The sequence below is a fragment of the Sus scrofa genome, chromosome 7 (genome assembly GCF_054392235.1).
Source record: "Sus scrofa isolate SSC_HxYL_T2T_F1_AM1 chromosome 7, Sscrofa_HxYL_maternal_Yorkshire_Landrace_v2.0, whole genome shotgun sequence".
Taxonomy (NCBI): Eukaryota; Metazoa; Chordata; class Mammalia; order Artiodactyla; family Suidae; genus Sus; species Sus scrofa.
The window spans coordinates 102,366,153-102,384,578 of record NC_139389.1 but is presented as its reverse complement, the minus strand read 5'-3'; the positions used below and the strand labels follow the sequence as shown (position 1 = coordinate 102,384,578).

The 18,426-nt window shown below is 47.3% G+C and overlaps 2 protein-coding genes across 12 annotated transcripts in view; one reads left to right on the top strand and one right to left on the bottom strand.

Moving 5' to 3' along the window:
- Positions 1-1,493: 1,493 nt before the first annotated feature.
- On the top strand, positions 1,494-11,678 carry PIGH (phosphatidylinositol glycan anchor biosynthesis class H). Of its 9 annotated transcripts, none has more exons than XM_084969538.1 (5): positions 1,494-1,731; positions 5,986-6,088; positions 6,355-6,559; positions 7,457-7,540; positions 9,938-11,678. In XM_084969538.1, the coding sequence occupies exons 3-5, from the start codon at positions 6,356-6,358 to the stop codon at positions 10,076-10,078; spliced, it is 429 nt and encodes a 142-aa protein (XP_084825664.1). In that variant the 5' UTR covers positions 1,494-1,731; positions 5,986-6,088; position 6,355; the 3' UTR covers positions 10,079-11,678. The 9 variants fall into 8 exon arrangements, 8 of the variants coding, with proteins under 8 accessions (XP_084825663.1, XP_084825666.1, XP_084825664.1 ...); XM_084969537.1 differs by having other exon boundaries at positions 6,393-6,559; positions 10,128-11,678; XM_084969540.1 differs by having other exon boundaries at positions 10,128-11,678.
- PLEKHH1 (pleckstrin homology, MyTH4 and FERM domain containing H1) overlaps positions 10,801-18,426 on the bottom strand; it is a 61,144-nt gene continuing 53,518 nt past the window's right edge. For all 3 annotated transcript variants that reach the window (XM_084969534.1, XM_084969535.1, XM_084969536.1), the window contains exons 24-29: positions 17,706-17,847; positions 16,147-16,289; positions 15,917-16,046; positions 14,318-14,404; positions 13,897-14,043; positions 10,801-12,966 (exon numbers count right to left, since the gene is read on the bottom strand). In XM_084969534.1, the coding sequence (XP_084825660.1) occupies positions 12,805-12,966; positions 13,897-14,043; positions 14,318-14,404; positions 15,917-16,046; positions 16,147-16,289; positions 17,706-17,847 (811 nt within the window). In that variant the 3' untranslated portion in view covers positions 10,801-12,804. The remainder of the gene's footprint in view (positions 12,967-13,896; positions 14,044-14,317; positions 14,405-15,916; positions 16,047-16,146; positions 16,290-17,705; positions 17,848-18,426) is intronic.

Sequence of the window (18,426 nt, the reverse complement as noted above, 5' to 3'; positions counted from 1 at the left end):
GCAAGACTGGAGTTTGTCAACAAAATGTGTTATATTTGTCTTTTTAATGTAAAAATTTCTTTTTCTTTTTCTTTTCTTTTTTTGTCTTTTTGCCATTTCTTGGGCCACTCCTGTGGCATATGGAGGTTCCCAGGCTAGGGGTCTACGGAGCTATAGCCACCAGCCTGTGCCAGAGCCACAGCAACTCGGGATCCGAGCAGCATCTGTGACCTACACCATAGCTCACGGCCATGCCACATCTTTAACGCACTGAGCAAGGCCAGGGATCGAATCCGAAACCTCATGGTCCCTAGTTGGATTAGTTAACCACTGATCCACAACGGGAACTCCAAATGTAAATATTTCTTGATCAATTTCACAAAAAATTGCAATAAGATTTACAAGTTCTTTTTGTTGGTTTTTTATTTTTTAATTAAAAAATTTTTTAGGGCTGCATCTGCAGTATATGGAAATTTCCAGGCTAGGAGTAGAATCAGAGATACAGCTGCAGCAACTTGGGATCCAAACTGCATCTGCAACCTATACCACAGCTCCCTGCAATGCTGGATCCTTAACTGACTGAACACGGCCAGGGATCGAACCCAGGTGTTCATGGATACTAGTCGGGTTCTTAACCCACTGGCCACAAAGGGAACTCCTTTGATGGCAGAAGGAAGGGATAATAATTAGACTCATCATCTTCCGCTCTTGCTAACCTCCCAGCCAGGATTTGTCTGCCTACTCAATGCTCCAGGCAGTGGTTTGGGAGAGAGGACAACTAGCCAGTGAGATCTAAACTCCTTACCAAGCCCTATACAAAATCCTCCTGGTCCTGACCGCTACCTACCTCCCAACAGCCGACTGCATTCCTTATGCGTCAGCCTCTCTGACCTTTTGATTCCTTCAATAAGCCGATCTTGTTCCAGCCTCGGGGGCTTTCTTTTTCCTGGTCCTCCTTCCTGGCAAATTTCTTCTCCAGACCTGCCTCAGACCAGTCTGGCACCTTATACTTGTAGCTCCAGTGTCTCATCTCAGAGGATGTCGTCTGCCCTCTTCAAAGTCCTCGGGTAGCCCTGCAGGTCCTATTATTGCCAAGAGCACTCTGAGATTATTTCCATATTGTTTCTCTTAATAGGAAGGAAACTACTAGAAAGCAGGGATTTTGTCAATACTGTTCACCGCTGTACCCCTTCAGCACCTAAAACTGCCTTGCACCGGGATGAATGAATGAATGAACAAATACCTGCGGGCTGTCTCCTTGGGCGTACTCTGGCTTAGAAATAGAAATCAGTTTGTTGGGCGAAAGCACGTTAACAGCTGTTTTAATCTGCCCGCTGAGGCCTTGGCCCCCTTTGAATCTCTGGGGTAGATAATCTTCAAATCCCTCTGGGCCAGGGCGTGGAAAAACCTAAACCCGAAGAGCGTCCCTCCTGTCGGCGGCGGAACTGCGGCTGCGCGCAGCCGGGGGAGGGGCGTGGCCAACCCCGCTCGGGAAGCTCGCCCAGAGCCGGCGAGAGGACGCTGGAGGGCGCGCCAGACGCCGCGGCGTGGCCTGGTGGAGGCGAGCCGGCAATGGAGGACGAGCAGAGCTTCTCAGACATCTGCGGGGGCCGCCTGGCCCTGCAGCGGCGCTACTACTCCCCGTCCTGCCGGGAGTTCTGTCTCAGCTGCCCTCGGATCTCGTTCCGCTCGCTCACCGCAGTCACCTGCACCGTGTGGCTGGCGGCCTACGGACTCTTCACGCTTTGCGAGGTAAGGCCGGCCGGCCCCTTCCCGCGGGCCGGAGTCGGAGGCTCGGCTTTAGAAGGGTCTTAGGGTTGAGCCCAGACCTCTCGCCGGACCCTCCTCCAGTCGCAGGGCTGGAGGGAGGAAACGGGAGGGTTCTGGGGACGCCATTCCGCTGCTGGACAGCTCTCTTCCTTAGGTTTAGTGACGTTTGTGCTCCTGTACTTTATCCCGCTCACGGGCCGCTGCTCTGCTCCCTGATTCCACCCAGCATACAGATGGAGCTAGTCCTTGCACGACAGTCCAAAACATTAACTTCCCCGTGCTCTCTGTAGTCCACGCGCATGGTCATTCAGGTCCAAGAGTTCAAGAGAACTAAATGGATCGTCATCATCCATCACTTCCACTCCTCAGAGGAATCACTGCTAACAGTACCTTAAAGTCTTCTAGAAACTGCCTGTGCCGCCACAGTAATGTCTTTGCCTCCGTGTGTCTTTGCCTCCGCAGTTCACACAAGCAAGTTAAGAGTTTGATATAGTTCTTCCTAATCTCCTTTTCAAGGCAGCCTAACTCCTCCTCCTCCCGATCCCTTCCCCAAATTTAAATTGTGAAATTTTGGACATGGGTGGTTTCTATGCTCAGTTCTAGACTCATTCCCTTTTTCTGGGCCTCAATGTTCACGTCTCCAAAATGCAATTAATATCTGCCACGCCACTTTCACAGCATTGTGAGGGTCACATGTAGTGGCTTTGTGACAGCCCTCAAATAAAAGGAATCATCCTTATTGTTTTCTTCAGTAATTTAGTTTCGTATGTAGTGCCCTAAATCGAATGTATTATCCCAGGAGTGACCTAACTAGAGCTAAGTACAGCAAGGCTATTTATTTCTATAGTTTGGGTATTGTTTCCCATACTGCATCCATTAATTTGTACCAAATTGCATTGAAAAGCTTGTTTGTAAGTCACTCGAATTGGTTAAGTTGCCAGGACCGTCCTTCCCCTTCCGTAAAAAGATTTAATATATAATATAGCTGAACTTCAATACGAGCTTGAGCTCTGACCATGTAGTCATGTGAGGAAGAGGGAACAGGTATTTTTATTAAATGCCCACCAAGTGCCTGCTGCTTTACTAAATGCCTTGTTTCAACCTTAGAAGAAAATCAAGACTCAGAGTAATAACTTATCCGAAGTGATAAAGCTAGTAAATGGCATACCTGGGTTTCAAACCCAGGGCTGACTCTGAAACCATTTCTTCTCACTACACTATGATGTCTCCTCCTTGGGGAGGGCTTACTTAGGCAAAATTTTTAAATAGGGGAAGTTTGTTATTGTGCCAGCTCCCTTTTGTATGCATTTCTCCCATCCTGGTATATCCCACTTACCCCATCAAATGTCCAGGCTCCGTAACTTCAGCTTCCTTTAAACTCCACTGCAACACTTCTTAAGGGCCCTGTGTACCAAAATTTCTTTTCTTTCCTCCTATTCAAAACTATTAGAGTAATGAATCTCAGCTAGAATGAGAAGTCTGATGAAGAAATTCCTTAAAACATGTGGCTTAACTTCAACCCAAACGAATACTGAATTGTTAGAATTTCAGAAAGAAAAATGAAGTATAAAAAATTGTAGGTAGTGGAGTTCCCATCGTGGCGCAGCGGAAACAGATCCAACTAGGAATCATGAGGTTGCAGGTTCAGTCCCTGGCCTCGCTCAGTGGGTTAAGGATCTGATGTTGCCGTGAGCTGTGGTGTAGGTCGCAGATGAAGCTCAGATCTGGTGTTGCTGTGGCTGTGGTGTAGGCTGGCAGCTGTAGCTCCGATTAGACCCCTGGCCTGGGAACCTCCATATGCCGCGGATGCAGCCCTAAAGTGCAAAAAAAAAAAAAAAAAATGTAGGTAGTAATGAAGTTTGGGGCAAGGATTACTTTCTAGAAATGCTAATATGGGTCAAATCCCCTAAGTATATCATGTTCTTCATCCCTTCTTCCCTCCCAGTTTTTGAACTCACAGTTCTGTTGGAATTCTAAGTCTTTATTTATTCCTAGAATATCCGACCTCCTTCCTTTTCTCAGCTAAGTATATCTGTCAATAACCACTACCTCCTCTGTACCAGCTAAATCCTGCTTCCTTGGACGTCTTCATGGGATCTTCCTGTGTGCTTAAGTCTCTTTGTTGCTTTCTCTCTCTCTCTTTTAATCCAGTCTTAGGCACTTCTAAAAGTATCACTTCTAGTGAATAGTATCACAGTATCCTCCAAAAGTATTTTTTATATATTGATCTTGCCTCTAATAAATCTCTAAGGGCCAGAACCGAATTTTATCATTCTCCACTCTTCCTAATACTTAACTCAGTTCACACTGTGTACAAGACACTACTGTACTAGATGCTAGACTCAGTTAACTAAAAGTGTTTCTGGATCATCAGAGACCCAGCACAAAGATTTCTCCATCTTCCATTTGTTAATCCACAAATGATTATCTAGCACAGAGGTCAGCAAAGTTTTTCTTTAAAAGTCCAAATAGTAAATATTTTAGGCTTTACAGGTCTCTGTCTCATATTCTTCTGTTTCTTTTTCTCTTTTTCTTTCTTTTTATCAACCCCTTAAAAAATGTAAAAAACAGAGTTCCCTGCGTGACTCAGTGTTTAATGAATCCGACTAGGAACCATGAGGTTGCGGGTTCGATCCCTGGCCTCGCTCAGTGGGTTAAGGATCTGGCGTTGCCGTGAGCTGTGGTGTAGGTGGCAGATGTGGCTTGGATCCCGCGTTGCTATGGCTCTGGAGTAGACTGGCGGCTACAGCTCCAATTCAACCCCTAGCCTAGGAACTTCCATATGCCACGGGTGCAGCCCTGGAAAAAGACAAAAAATGTAAAAAACATTCTTAGCTGAAGGTGGACCAGACAAAAACAGATCACAGGTCCAAACAGTTTGCAGACCTCTGATCTGACACTTAACTATGTGTTAACGTAGAAAGAAGTAGAAAGTTACTTTCAAGGAAAACCAGAGCTGGTCAGTAGCTAAAGGGGTAAAAACAGATTTTATTCAGAAACAATTGTAATTGGAGAAAAGAGACCTCAGTATCAAATTGGGCTCAATCCTGAATATAGCAGGGGTCAGTGGGAATTTATAGTCAAGGAGCAGGGTTGGGGGTTCGTGGGTAGAAAATTACTCAAAGAAAACCTCAGGGGCAAAGGGGGCTTCTGGCTAAGCTGATTTGACAGCATTTTTGCTAAAGGCAGTCCAAGGTGATCAGATTCCAAGGTGATCAGATACCAGGGGTGAGAGAATTCTCTAAACTCACTTGGCAAGATTCTTGCTACAGCTTGTTGGACCATGCAGGCCCAACAAGTATGGACACCAAGGTCCGATGCTTAGGAGAGCCTGACTAGAGGTAGGTCAGAGAGGGTGTCTTGTCAATAATAAAGTTTTTTTTTGTGTTTGTTTGTTTGTTTTGTCTTTTTGCCATTTCTTGGGCTGCTCCCACAGCATATGGAGGTTCCCAGGCTAGGGGTCGAATCGGAGCTGTAGCTGCCGGCCTACACCAGAGCCACAGCAACGCAGGATCCCAGCCATGTCTGTGACCTACACCACAGCTCATGGCAACGCTGGATCCTTAACCCTACTGAGCAAGGCCAGGGATCGAACCCGCAACTTCATGGTTCCTAGTCGGATTCGTTAACCACTGCTCCTCGCCACGACGGGAACTCTGTCAATAATAAAGTTTAATGAAACACTTCCTGCCCTCTCTTTTGATTCAAGGTCATCATTTCCCCCCGCCCCCCGTGCCATCCTTCTAAATAAGACATTTTTGGAAAAAAAAGAGAAAACAGTGCCACATGAAAGAAACATACCCCAATAGAAACTTTCTACTTAAGAAATGTTAAAAAAGTTTGTAAATGTGTCTTAGACTCAAAGAAATAAATACCTTTTTGGGCGCCCTTAACACATCAGTTAGTCATTTCACCTGGTCAGTCAGCCACAACCCAAAACAACTAAACTAGCCCTAGATGGTAAGACCTGTATTATTTCACAAAACAAAAAGTCAGGGCTCTGAAGGCATGAGAGACTCAGATGATTTTGTGTTTTCATCGTACTGCTCTTTCACCCTTGATGTCCTCAGCCTAGCTTTCCACACGGTTTGGCAGAGGCCAGGTAGTTCCAGGCACCAAAACCTCAGGATGAAGGGGCCTTCTCTTCTTAGATGTCTTTTGGAGATGGCCTTGGAAGGAGGAGTAGCTGTTGAGCATTATCTGCTACACTGTGCTAAGCATTTTATTATTATTCAGTTGGTGATTTTGCTGTCTGTTTTACCGATGGAGCATGGGAAGCAAAGATCGGAGTCCTTAAGTTACAATTCTGGAAGGAAACTCTCTGGAGAGCGGTGTGATGGTGGGTATTTTGCTGACGGAGGTTCTTTTCCCTAGACCTCTCCATTTGTCAGCTGCATGTATTTCATCACATGCTTTTATAGCACTACAGAGACCAAATAAAAGCCATTTCCTCTTCCTCCTTGCATGTTCCTCCTATCTGTTCAACTCAGGATAGGACGAAGGCTTTTTCCCACCGCCTAAAGTTGACTTATTAAACCGCAGAGATTTATGGGGAGGACCACTGGGTAATCTTACCGCCCGTGTCTGGCTCTCTCTTCAGAACAGCATGATCCTCTCTGCTGCCATCTTCATCACCCTCTTAGGCCTGCTCGGGTACCTCCATTTTGTGAAGATTGATCAGGAGACTCTGTTAATCATTGATTCCCTTGGCATCCAGATGACCTCATCCTATGCCTCAGGCAAAGAAAGCACCACCTTCATTGAGATGGGCAAGGTGAAGGATGTGGTCATTAATGAGGCTATTTACATGGTAAGTATTTAAGCAGTAACTTTTTTTTAAGGGCCTCAGCTGTGGCATGTGGACGCTCCCAGGCCAGGGGTTGAATCCGAGCCGCAGCTGCGGCAACCCTGGATCCTTTAACTCACTGCACCGGGCTGGGGATCGAGCCTGCACCTGCTCAGTGACCCAAGCCACTGCAGTTGGATCCTTAAGCCACTACGCCATAGTAGGAACTCCCTTAAGTGGCAAATATTATTGGCCTCTCTGGAGGAGGGAGCCCACGGGGTGTGTCTGGATCTACACTGTCTTCATACCGAAAGTTACTGGTGTCACAGAACTAAACTTGAGAGTTCTCCATTCTGGTTATTTGTAGTGTTTTATTTCTGGATGACCTGTCTATAGACCATAAAAGTGAAATTTGCATTGAAAATACATGTCCTTTATTTTTTTGCTTTTTAGGGCCGCACCTACAGCATATGAAGGTTCCTAGGCTAGGGGTCAAATCAGAGCTACAGCTGCCAGCCTATGCCACAGCAACGCAGGATCTGAGCCACATCTTTGACCCACACCACAGCTCACGGCAACACCAGAGCGAGGCCAGGGATCAAACCCGCAACCTCATGGTTACTAGTCGGATCCATTAATCACTGAGCCACAGTGGGAACTCCTGTCCTTTATTTTTAAAGAGATGCAGCAGGTTTTCATGGATAGAGGGCAAGTCAACTTTATTTTCTAGCCCAGCTTCAAAAAAACCTCTGGTTTGTTGTTGTTGTGTCTTTTTTCATTTAAAAAACGAGAATATGCTTCTCCCTCACTTCAAAGCTATCAAGTGGTCTCTCATTTATGAACAAGTTTTGCGCCTTCCCTTGAAGCAAAGAAAACTTGAGCTTGACTTAGAACTCTGCTCTTTGGTTTATTTTCTTACAGCAGAAAGTGATTTACTACCTCTGCATCTTATTGAAGGATCCAGTGGACCCACAGGGGATATCCCAAGTAGTACCTCTCTTCCAGGTGAGCACAGAACACTTAAGTTTCTTTCCCAAAGACAATCCTCTCCCTCCCCCACCTCGATGTAGATCCACTGCTCCTTCTGTTCAGGAGTAATCTTATGTTGTCAGGAATATCTGAGGATACCTGAGGGCTGTTTTTACTGAGAAATAGGATTTTAGTTACTTCAGAAGTTCCTGGAGGAGTTCCCGTCGTGGCGCAGTGGTTAATGAATTTGACTAAGAACCATGAGGTTGCAGTTCGATCCCTGGCCTTGCTCAGTGGGTTAAGGATCTGGTGTTGCCGTGATCTGTGGTGTAGGTTGCAGACAAGGCTCGGATCCCGAGTTGCTGTGGCTCTGGTATAGGCCAGTGGCTACAGCTCTGATTCGACCCCTAGCCTGGGAACCTCCTTATGCCGCAGAAGCGGCCCTAGAAAAGGCAAAAAGACAAAAAAAAAAACAAAACAAAAAAAAACAAAGTTCCCTTCTGAGGCAAATAAAGGCTTTCAGAAATGTTATAAATGTATACAAATTTTAGAGATAAAAATAAACCTAAAGCAACTTCTGCCTATAATTCATCATTCAGGATTTCCCACTGTGGCACAGCAGAAACGAATCCGACTAGTATCCATGAGGATGAGGGTCCAATCCTCAGCTTCGCTCAATGGGTTAAGGATCCAGCATTGCCTTGAGCTGTGTAGGTCAGACAGGGCCCCAATCCTGCGTTGCTGTGGCTGTGGTGTAGGCCAGTACTGTAGCTCTGATTCAACCCCTGGCCTGGGAACCACCATATGCCGCCAGTGCGGCCCTAAAAAGCCAAAAAAAAAAAATCGTCATTCAGCCACTTTGTCTCTGTCAGTCAGGCAGTATGTGATTTTACAGAGATGCTACTGATCTACACCTACTGTTCTACACTGTTTGGTGTGTTCCTTTTCAAATCTGCGTATTCTCATGCAGCCACAGAGGCCATTATACTGATTATTTTAAATAATTGTATCATATCAAATATCAGTTTATTTAGTCACTCTTTTGTTCACTTTTGAAATCATGTCCAGGTTTTTTCTTACAAAAAAAAAAAAAAAACACTTATACAAACATGATTATAATATTTTATAGATATATAAAATATTTATGTATGCAGTAAACTGTCTCTCCACCTTTCTTTTTTCACAAAGGATTTAAGGCAGCTAAGCTAAAAGCCTTTTGCATTATAGTTCAAAATTATTTTACTAAAGCTTATGAAGTTTCAAAGATTTTTGACAGTGTTTGAGAGTTGGCTCCAGAGACTGGACACCTTTACCGTATTTTGGGAATTTGTACTTGCTTTTCTATAGTCTTGACTAACAGTGGGTTTAGCTATTTTTTAGTTTAGTGTGTAGGTAAAGGAATTTAGAGTTATTAAATTTGTATCCTTTTTTTTTTTTTTTTTAAGGGCCGCAGGTGAGGTATATCCAGGTTCCAGGCTAGGGGTCAAATCGGAGCCGCAGCTGCCAGCCTACACCACAGCCACAGCAATGCCAGATGCAAGCTCACCACAATGTTGGATCCTTAACCCACTGAGTGGGGCCAGGGATCAAACCCACATCTTCTTGGATGCTAGTTGGGTTCTTTTCTGCTGAGCCACAATAGGAACTCCTGTATTTCTAACTCTGTCAGTGCAAAGAGACTTTTCATATTTCCTTGTATTATCTATATTTTCTTGTTTTAAACTGTCCATCTCCTCTATTAGTCAAGTAGAATCTAGATACTGATTATGTGTTGTAACGATTCACATGTTTGGGGTAGCAAACTTTTATTAAATTTGCTTTCCATGTATTTTTTTCCCATTCTGTGGTTTTTAATTTGTATTACATTTTATTATGTAAAATAATTTTTGATATTTACTTTTCTCTTTTTTTTTTTTTTGGTCGCACTCGTGGCATGTGAAATTTCCTGGGCCAGGGATTGAACCTGTGCCACAGCAGTGATAGCACTGGATCCTTAACCCACTGCACCACAAGGGAACTCCTCAATAGTTACATATTAAACTGCCCTTCTTGACTCTGAGAACTGTTTCGCTTCCTGTGAGGGTCATCCTTGTTATTCCTCTTGCTTGCTCTTAGATGGAGATCATGAAATTTAGACAGATTTAAAACTGTTGGAGTTCCCTTCGGGGCGCAGCAGCAACAAATCCGACTAGGAACCATGAGGTCAAGGGTTTGATGCCTGGCCTCGCTCAGTGGGTTAAGGATCCGGCATTGCCATGAGCTGTGGTCTAGGTCGCAAATGTGGCTCGGATCCCCCATTGCTGAGGCTGTGGTGTAGACCAGCAGCTGTAGCTCCAGTTCGACCCGTAGCCTGGGAACCTCCATATGCCATGGGTGCGGCCCTAAAAAAATAATTTAAAAAGTAAATAAAACTGTTGAGCTCCTGCTCTGCAGTTCACAGGCTGGGCTGTGGGCCTACAAAGGGACTCCTCCCAGCGAGGTGCTGTGAGGCCTGAACTTCTGCCTCTGAGGCCACACCCGTGCCGTTTGGACCCCCTTGTCGTGGGTGAGAGACTGCAGATGCAGCAGCCCTGAGCACTCTGACGTTCATCCTGACTCTGCACTTCTCCCCCTTGGAATTCAGAGTGCCAAGCCCCGGCTGGACTGCTTGATTGAAGTATACAGGAGCTGCCAGGAGATCTTGGCACACCAGAAATCCACGTCAACCAGCCCGTGAGTCCCAGCATTCGTGATCAGTATTATCTCCCAGGGGAGGTGACTCCTCAGCCACAGCGACTGGTTTATTTTCCGGATTCTAAACCATCAAGTGGATGCAGGCCCAGGAACCAGTCTGGATGCGGCGGATCCCAGAGCCATAGAGCAGCTGACTGGAAATCTAACTTATTTTCCGTGCGATGCGGCGGAAAATATTTATGTATGTTTTAGGGTTTCCCCTGTCAGGTTTTGTGTACTTTACCAACTGAGGGGAGACCTCGAAACCATACGTCAGAAGTAACACTGACAAAGAGCACTTTGTGAAATTCCTGAGCACATTCAAGTTTACTTTTTGTTGCAATTTGTGGAGCAAGAAAATGGGAAATCGATTATCAGATCTCTTGAGAAAGGTAATTTCCAATTGCACTGTACCCCTGTATAAAAGTTGAGAGGGAGGGAAAAAAAAGCCCTTCAGGTACTGGTTGGTAGGAGGAAGATGTCCTACAAAAGATGAGCCTCTGCCCATCTAGCGCCCATACAGGGTTAGCTTATGATGATTCTCTTAATAAGCAGATCTCTTTCCAAAACATACAAGGAATTGCTTGGTTCAGGCAGCTGCTTTTTATTGACAGACTTGATCATGGCATTTCAGTCATGGGGGTTAAGCACATTAATACTCTCGTTACTCAGCATTGTCTATGGTTTCAAAAACTTCTTTTGCCAAGAGGGATGAGACAAAAAGCCAGACAGAAATTTGACTCTGGTTTCCAGATATGTTAAAGGCCAGACTACAGAAGCCTCTGTTTACATGGCAGTTTCTTCTGTGTAAAATTAACGAATTAGGGCAGGATTCCTGAAGGGCTGGGAAGAAGATGGGGCGGGGGGAATAGCTGGATCCCCAAATTCAGTATGAACACAGCTCCAGTCTTGCTTACTTTTTCTTTGGGATTTTTTAAAAAATTCCTGGGTAGATGATAATATTCTTATTTACTTTAGAGCCACTCAAGATCTTACAAAACTAGAGCTGTAATTTCTGCCTTTTATACCAGCCCTGGAAGGGTTATTCAGGAGCCTGCGGGGACATGGGACATGTCACCTGTTGAGGTAGAAATGTCTCAGCTAAATCCCAAATCCTGGGGGAAGGGCAGGAACAGAAATGGGAGACAGCTATAAAATTGCCAGCCTGGCAAAGTCAAGTTTGTTTAAAAGAGGCCGACACTCTGATGTGCTGCTTTTTTCGTCATGCCTGTTGATGTAAAGAGTGAGAGAGCAGAAGCTTACAGCCACTAAGGTGTTCCAGTAAACCAGTTCCAGCCTTGCAGTTCTTGCAGTGTGCAACACACACACACTTTGTTGGGGTTAAAGGCCTGGTTCTTGGATGCTACTGCTAAATCCATATCGTTTGTTCAGCCTTTATTGACAAATGGTAAGACTGCCTTAGAACTATGAAATAAAACGCAGTTTCTCCAGTGTTGGAAAATCAGAGTATGAATGAACTCTTTCGTTTTGTTTTTCCTGTTAGGGGAGGGTGGAGACAGGTCACCTCTGCAATCAACAGAAGGCCTCACTCAGGGAAGAGGGGATATTCGTATCAGCAGGGGGCCTGACACTCTTAGGCCAAGGCAGGTAACACAGACGAGTGCTCTGTCCTCACACTGGTTCCCAGCGCGGGTTCGCTGGAAATCCAGAGGGAGCAAATCCAGGCCCACGAGCCTGGAGGGATCTTCTGTTCCTGACTCATCTTGGGTGGCCTCACAGAGCAGCAAAAAGCAGAGCGCATCTGCTGGTCTTTCAAAGAGCAGGGACAACCACTTTGTCCTACAGTAGTAAGCACAGCCTCCACCGAGCCCCATGCAGTCGTTAAGATGAGACAGGGAGCGGTTCCATTGGACCTACCCCCTGCCGTGCTTGCTTGTACCCAATTGTGCTGACAGTCCAGGGTGAGGGAGAAGAGCTTTGGTCTCAGCCCAGCTTGCGCCTTGTCTTGCAGAGGTCGGTGCAGCTGTCCCCAAAGGGCCCCACCGCCGCCTCCTCATCTGCGGTAGGGGAAGGAGGGCCCTGAGGCTACTTCTCCTCCAGCCCTGCCGACGCCTTCCCCACGTGGGAAACGAAGTCCAGTCTTAGTGAGTTCTAGGCTCTTGTCAGAGTGGGGGCATTAGAAATTTTAGTCCTCTCCTGTTGAGGGATGCCGGGAAAACTTCAAGTATCCATCCCCACATAAGGACCATATCTGGCTAAGAAAGAGTGGTCTCCCTGAGTGTATCAGTGCAAAAACCTGACCTAGAGCACTGATGCCCTCAGTAACCGGTAGCGGTGGGCCATCTCTCTCTGTGTCTAGAATCAGGCAGCATCCAGGGCTCAGTATCCTTGAGGGGAAAAAAGAGTGCTTTTTCTACTGGGTCTGGATTTGTAAAGGTTGGCCCTGAAACGTTATAAGGCACCTAGAGTAAAAGGCTCCATGGACACTGATATACACACTTCACAGAACAAACGGGCGAGGGTGGGCGAGGGCTGTGAGACCCATCACAGTAGCATCGCACCCCAGGATGCATCTCTCTCATCCCAGAGGCAGCAGGTGGGGGTGGGGAAAGGGGCAGGAGAAACAGTCACAGCAACGTCGGCCCCTTGGCAGCGCGGGGAACAGAAGTGAAGAAGTGCCGCGCATCCAGTTCCCAAGGCTGGCAGGCAGCCGGCGGGTTAGTGGGTGGGCTCACAGCTGTGGAGCAGTGGTTCATGTAGCTGGCCACGATGAAGGTCACCTCTGCAATCTAAGGAGACAGCACACGAAGGACTTGAACTAGCCTTGGCCCGAACCCAGCTTTCTCACTCACTAGCTGTTGTGCTGGGTATATACCCTGCGTGGGCTTTAGTTTCTCTTAAAATACCCACTCAGGAGAAAACATCCTAAAGGGGTCATTACTGTGAGGTTTGGCAGCCTAGTGAAATGGGCGCCTGGGAGTCCCGGGATGCACAGGAACCCGAGGACAGGAGGACCAGTGTTCCATGCTGGTTGTCTCCAAGCCAGGGCAGGGGGCCTGCCTGGAGGACGGGATCTGTATATCCTCTGCTTTGGCAGGGAAGGTATTGAAAGGAGGGAAGGGGTTTGAGCATTAAAACAACAGGCTTTCAGTTACTCAGAAGGGAGTCAGAGACTACAAATCAGAACTTTGGTTTCAGAGTCTCTGGAATTTTTTTTTTTTTTTTTTTTTTTGGGCCAATCAACATTTCCTGAACTGAGTAGGAACAAGGCCCTTAAAGCCAGCGGGTCTTTGGACCTTCTTCAAGACCCCGGGGAAGGGGGAGCATGTGTCGATGGTCCCACTTGTGACTAGTGTCGGGATAATAAAACCCAAGGTAAGCCAAGAGCACCTTGAGGAAGCTGCCCTGGACCTGGACCTGCTGTAAGAGGAGCAAGAGGGCGCCTGACTCAGGCCTGCCTTGTGCCGAGGCGGACAGAACAGAAGGTAACAGGCGTGTAGGAGGCGCTGGACCAGAATGAGTTCCCTCCCCCGCCAGCCCCTTCACCTGCCAGCTCAGCAGTGACTCCTGAGACGCCACATGCCTGAACTTCAGAGGCCCAATGACAGACAACGCCAAAGCTTTATCTGGGGCAGGGCCCTTCTAGAGAACTGTCCTAATCCCAGTTTCCTGTCTTGGCTCCAAGCTCCCCCCCCCACCTCAGACCAGATCAGACCCACCTTGGGAGCAGCCATTCGGAAGATCAGCTTCTCAATGTGGCTTCTTCCAGAGCCCTGGTCTGGAATGGATCTAATCACAAGCATGAAGTCATCCCGGTAGCCGCCAAAAGTCATCACCGAAGCATAGGGATAAGTCACGTGCACTTGCTGTGGGGAAAGAGCCAGTTTGTTCTGGGGAAACTTTCCACGTGCCTCCCGAGCTAGGAGCCAGCAGGCCCGGTCTCTTTCAGACCAGGCAGGGAGAACTCTGAAGTGGCCACACTTTGAAGAGCCACACCTTAAATGTCTACAAGCTGTGAGGACACCAGCACTTGGGCGGTGGGGGCAAGAGCAACAGTCACTTAGCCAGGCCTTTGAGTCCAGAGAGGAGAGGCAAAGGTACTATTTGGGGGTCTGGGAGCCAGCCCCCACCCTCCCGTACCATCGTGTTGTGGTCCAGGATGCTGACACCATCCTCGTTCACAGCAATCCACACTGGAGCATTCTCCTTGGAAGACAGCTCTGCAGGCTGGGGAAATAGAAAATGCCATCAGACAGAGCCACCGCTAGAGATTCAGAACCATGAGAGCTTTCTGAAAGAGAAGGCACATCCAGGGATCTGCTAGGCTGTGATGCCCATCTTTTTCCTCCTTTTGGAAAACACAGAATATGGTATTTTTACAGCATGCCAGAGTAAAGGGGCTGCCCGTGGCGGGAGGCATCTGGCTTGGGGCTCTGGCCACCTACTAACTACCCCGAGTGGGCAGAGTACCACTTCCTTGCCGTACCTCTAGCCCATCCTGCCACAGTATAACAACACACTACACTTTGTTCCTGCTGCAGGACCAAGGCCAGCCCTGGCTGCTCTGTCAGGGGCGTGGAGAACCGGCTGTTTTCTTCTGGCTCTCAGAGACTGACCGCTTCCCACCCACAGTCTCTCCCAGTGCAGGTGCACCTGCTTCCACCAATTTCCTAGGGACTGTGAAAAAAAATTAGGAAAATAATGCAACCTTAGGGCTTTAGGCCCTGCCAGGGAGAAAAGTGACTATCCGGTGGACAATTCCTAGAATGACTCATTTTCACTGCTTGGGCTGCAGTCGGCAATCTAGATTTCCTGGCCAAATGGCTGAGGGGAGAGATAGACCTGTTCCTTTTTTCAGGAGCTTTTCCCAACCTCCCAGACTAAGTGGGTCCCCATGTTATATGCCTAACACCCCTGGACTTTCCTTTCATGGCACTTGTGACATCCTGCAAAAACATTATAAACATATTCAGAGAGAGAGAATGTGTGATTATTTGATTGACGTGCACACCCCCCACCAGGTGGGAAGCTCCATGAAGCCAAGGACTCTGTTTCCTTTGCTCACCTCCTGTAACCTCAAACAACCAGCACAATCCTTGACACACAGTAGGGGCTCAACAGTTCTTTGTCAAAAGAACGAGTGAACGTCCACCGTCTCATCTGTACCCACCGTGAACAGGATCATGGTCCAGCTTCAAGGACAGGATACTGGGGTGCACAAAGTTCATGCACCCCAGATACCCAGTGAAGAGAAGTTCCAACTGAAATTACTCTTGGCCAACTGGCCTTCACACAGGAGAAACAAACAGTTGCCTGAGTAGTTAGATCTCCCTGTGGCCACGCCAGGCCTGCAGAGATGTATCTGTTTAGATTATACATTAGTCTATCTTTCAAACTTCTTTTAAAATAAAAGCATTCTTGAAAGGGACATCATATCAAGTCTGAAACCTGTTGAAACTTAGTTGATCCTGTCTTTTCAGGGCTAGGATTGGGAAAGAAGTGAATAAAAGAAAGTTAATCCTGGCTCCAAAGCAATGAATCACACACAACTGCTGTGGACCAGAGAAGTCTAGCGTAGGCAAGAAATGGGTGGCGAGACAGCGACCCCTGGTGGTTGCTAGTATGCAGGGCGGGTGCCACAGACAACCAGCTCAAAGGTGACAGCAGCTCCAGGAGAAACCCAGGGAATTCCCAAAAGGGTGGAAACCACTCCTTCCACTGGAGGTCACTCACACTTACCTGAGCAGCAAAGAGCTTAGCACCAAAGAAGGGCCATTTCCGGGCCACTGTCAGGTAGATGCGGACGCATTCAGAAGAGGAGCAGCCTTGCAGGGCTGCCCACTTTGTGGTCAGCTGATCTGCCAGGTGCCTGGTTTGAACAGATGGAGAGAAATGTCATGTTTTTGTCACAGCTCTGACTTTTCCCCAGGTCTGCAGCCCACGCCTCCCCACAAGACCTTGCAGCCTACCTCAGCTGTTCAGGGGGGGCCCCGTGTCTGTAGCGCCTTGGGTAGAACCTATCTAGGACCTGCTGTAGAAGATGCTGAGCCTTGGCAGGGGGTGTGACCCCAGGGCCTGGCAGGACGGGCCTCTCCAAGTCCCCATACTCTACCTGTGGCAGAAGCACATGGAGGGTCAAGTCAGGAATCTGGACATGAATGGGGTGGGGAAGGTGAAATAAACCATTTTTTCATTCCTTTATTGGTGAGGTGTGAATGGATGTGAAAAACACTTCTTGTGAACAGACAGCCCTTTTAGCTCAAGCTTCCCGAACACTAGAGAAACCACCTTAGGGTCTTAGAATGTCAGACACTGTCCAAATTAACTTTCGTCTTGCAGTTGAGGTTAAGTGCCCTATCCTAAAACATGGTTAATTAGCAGCAGACAAAGGAAAACAATGTAGAAATTCTGGCTTCCAATCCAAAAGTATGGGATACAGGATGGAAAATGCTACAGATACAGCAGAGTGTTCCAAACACTGGCGTCAGACAGTTGCCATTTACCAGCTTTGTAACCCTGATCAGGTTAACCTCTGTGAGCTTCAATTTCCTCATCTATTAGGGGATGAGAATTAAATAGAGCAGTGCTTAGAAAAAGTTTAGCATAGGACCCTCTATAATGTATTCAGGAGTTCCCGTCGTGGCGCAGTGGTTAACGAATCCGACTAGGAACCATGAGGTTGCGGGTTCGGTCCCTGCCCTTGCTCAGTGGGTTAACGATCCGGCTTTGCCATGAGCTGTGGTGTAGGTTGCAGACGAGGCTCAGATCCCGAGTTGCTGTGGCTCTGGCGTAGGCCGGTGGCTACAGCTCCGATTGGACCCCTAGCCTGGGAACCCCCATATGCGGCGGGAGCGGCCCTAGAAATCACAGAAAGACAAAAAAAAAGAAAAAATCAACTATTATTATTTCCCCTTCCTCTTGAGCATGTAGATCCAGACTCGTGTGTATGTGTGTGTGCATGCGCGTGCACGTCTTTTTAGTACTGCACCTACGGCACAATGGGAACTCCCAGAATCTTTCTTATAGAAACCATAACGATATCCCAGGTAACTTCAGCAAGACGGCCTTCTAAAGGGAATGGGAAGAAGAGGAAAAGTCTGAATGTGTTTCTTTTCCTAGTTCGCATCACAGTGTTTGACAGATTAAGTACACATTTTACCACATACACCATGGGACACACGTTACCTAAGAATCATACTGAGTACAACTCTGTAAGGGCAGGCAGGATGTATTTTTTCTTTCAGTATACAAAAAAGGGAACTAAAGCATAGACAAGTAAAGTGACTTGGCTAAGATCTCATGGCAGGAAGGTGGCTTTGATTCAAACCTAGGCCCCGGGATTCCGCGCCCAGAGTTCTGCATGTAGCCTGTATCTGCTGTGAGGCGCTCTGCTGGGTGAGGGGTCCGTGAGGCCACCTCTCTGGCACCTCAGGATCCGCAGAATCTCCTCTTCCCGCCTGTGTGATACATTCCATCTGGGGGTCCAAGACGGCCTCCTGACCCTCCTGATACCCAATCAGAACCTTACCTGGGCCATCAGGGCAGCCATCTCCAGAGCCAGTTCCTTGTTGACAGGAAACCTCCCCGCCACTATCTCTCCGCTAGCCTGGGAGGCCAGCAGCAGCCGCTCTCGCTCTGTCTCCCCTTTGACTTGACTCCGAAAGTACAGCCTACAGGGGAGAGAAGGAGGAGCCAGCACTTAGCTGGGGTCCCAGTGGACGAGGCTGTCTCTGCATCTGTTTACCCTGATTTCCAAAGAAAGAAACTCTTCTTTTTACACCATTTGTGAGCCTATGTTCCACTGTCTCCAGAAAAATTTAACCAAGTATAACCAGAGGAGATAACAGGGCTATCAGATGTCACAGCAACAGTAGCTGTTCACTTTTTTTTTTTTTTTTTAAACTGAAGCCCATATTTCATTAGGATTTTCTTTTATTTTGCCTGATATTCTTTTTCTGTTCTGGAATGCCATCTGGGATCCCACAAGACATTTAGTCTCAGACTTTCCTTGGTTTTTTTTGTCTTTTTAGGGCCACACTTGTGGCCTGTGGAAGTTCCCAGGCTAGGGGTTCAATCAGAGCTGAAGCTGCCAGCCTATGGCACAGCAACGCCAGACACTTAACCCACTGAGCAACGCCAGGGATTGAACCCACATTCTCATAGATACTAGTCGGATTGGTTAGCCGCTGGGCAACCATGGGAACTCCTAGTTGTTAACTCTGAATTCACCATCAGACTTACTGGATTTA

Coding starts and splice junctions, on each gene's coding strand:
- PIGH (XM_084969537.1), top strand. CDS start 1,552: ATGGAGGACGAGCAGAGCTTCTCAGACATCTGCGGGGGCCGCCTGGCC. Junction 6,089..6,392: donor CTCTGGAGAGCGGTGTGATG/GTGGGTATTTTG, acceptor TCACCCTCTTAG/GCCTGCTCGGGTACCTCCAT. Junction 6,560..7,456: donor TTAATGAGGCTATTTACATG/GTAAGTATTTAA, acceptor ATTTTCTTACAG/CAGAAAGTGATTTACTACCT.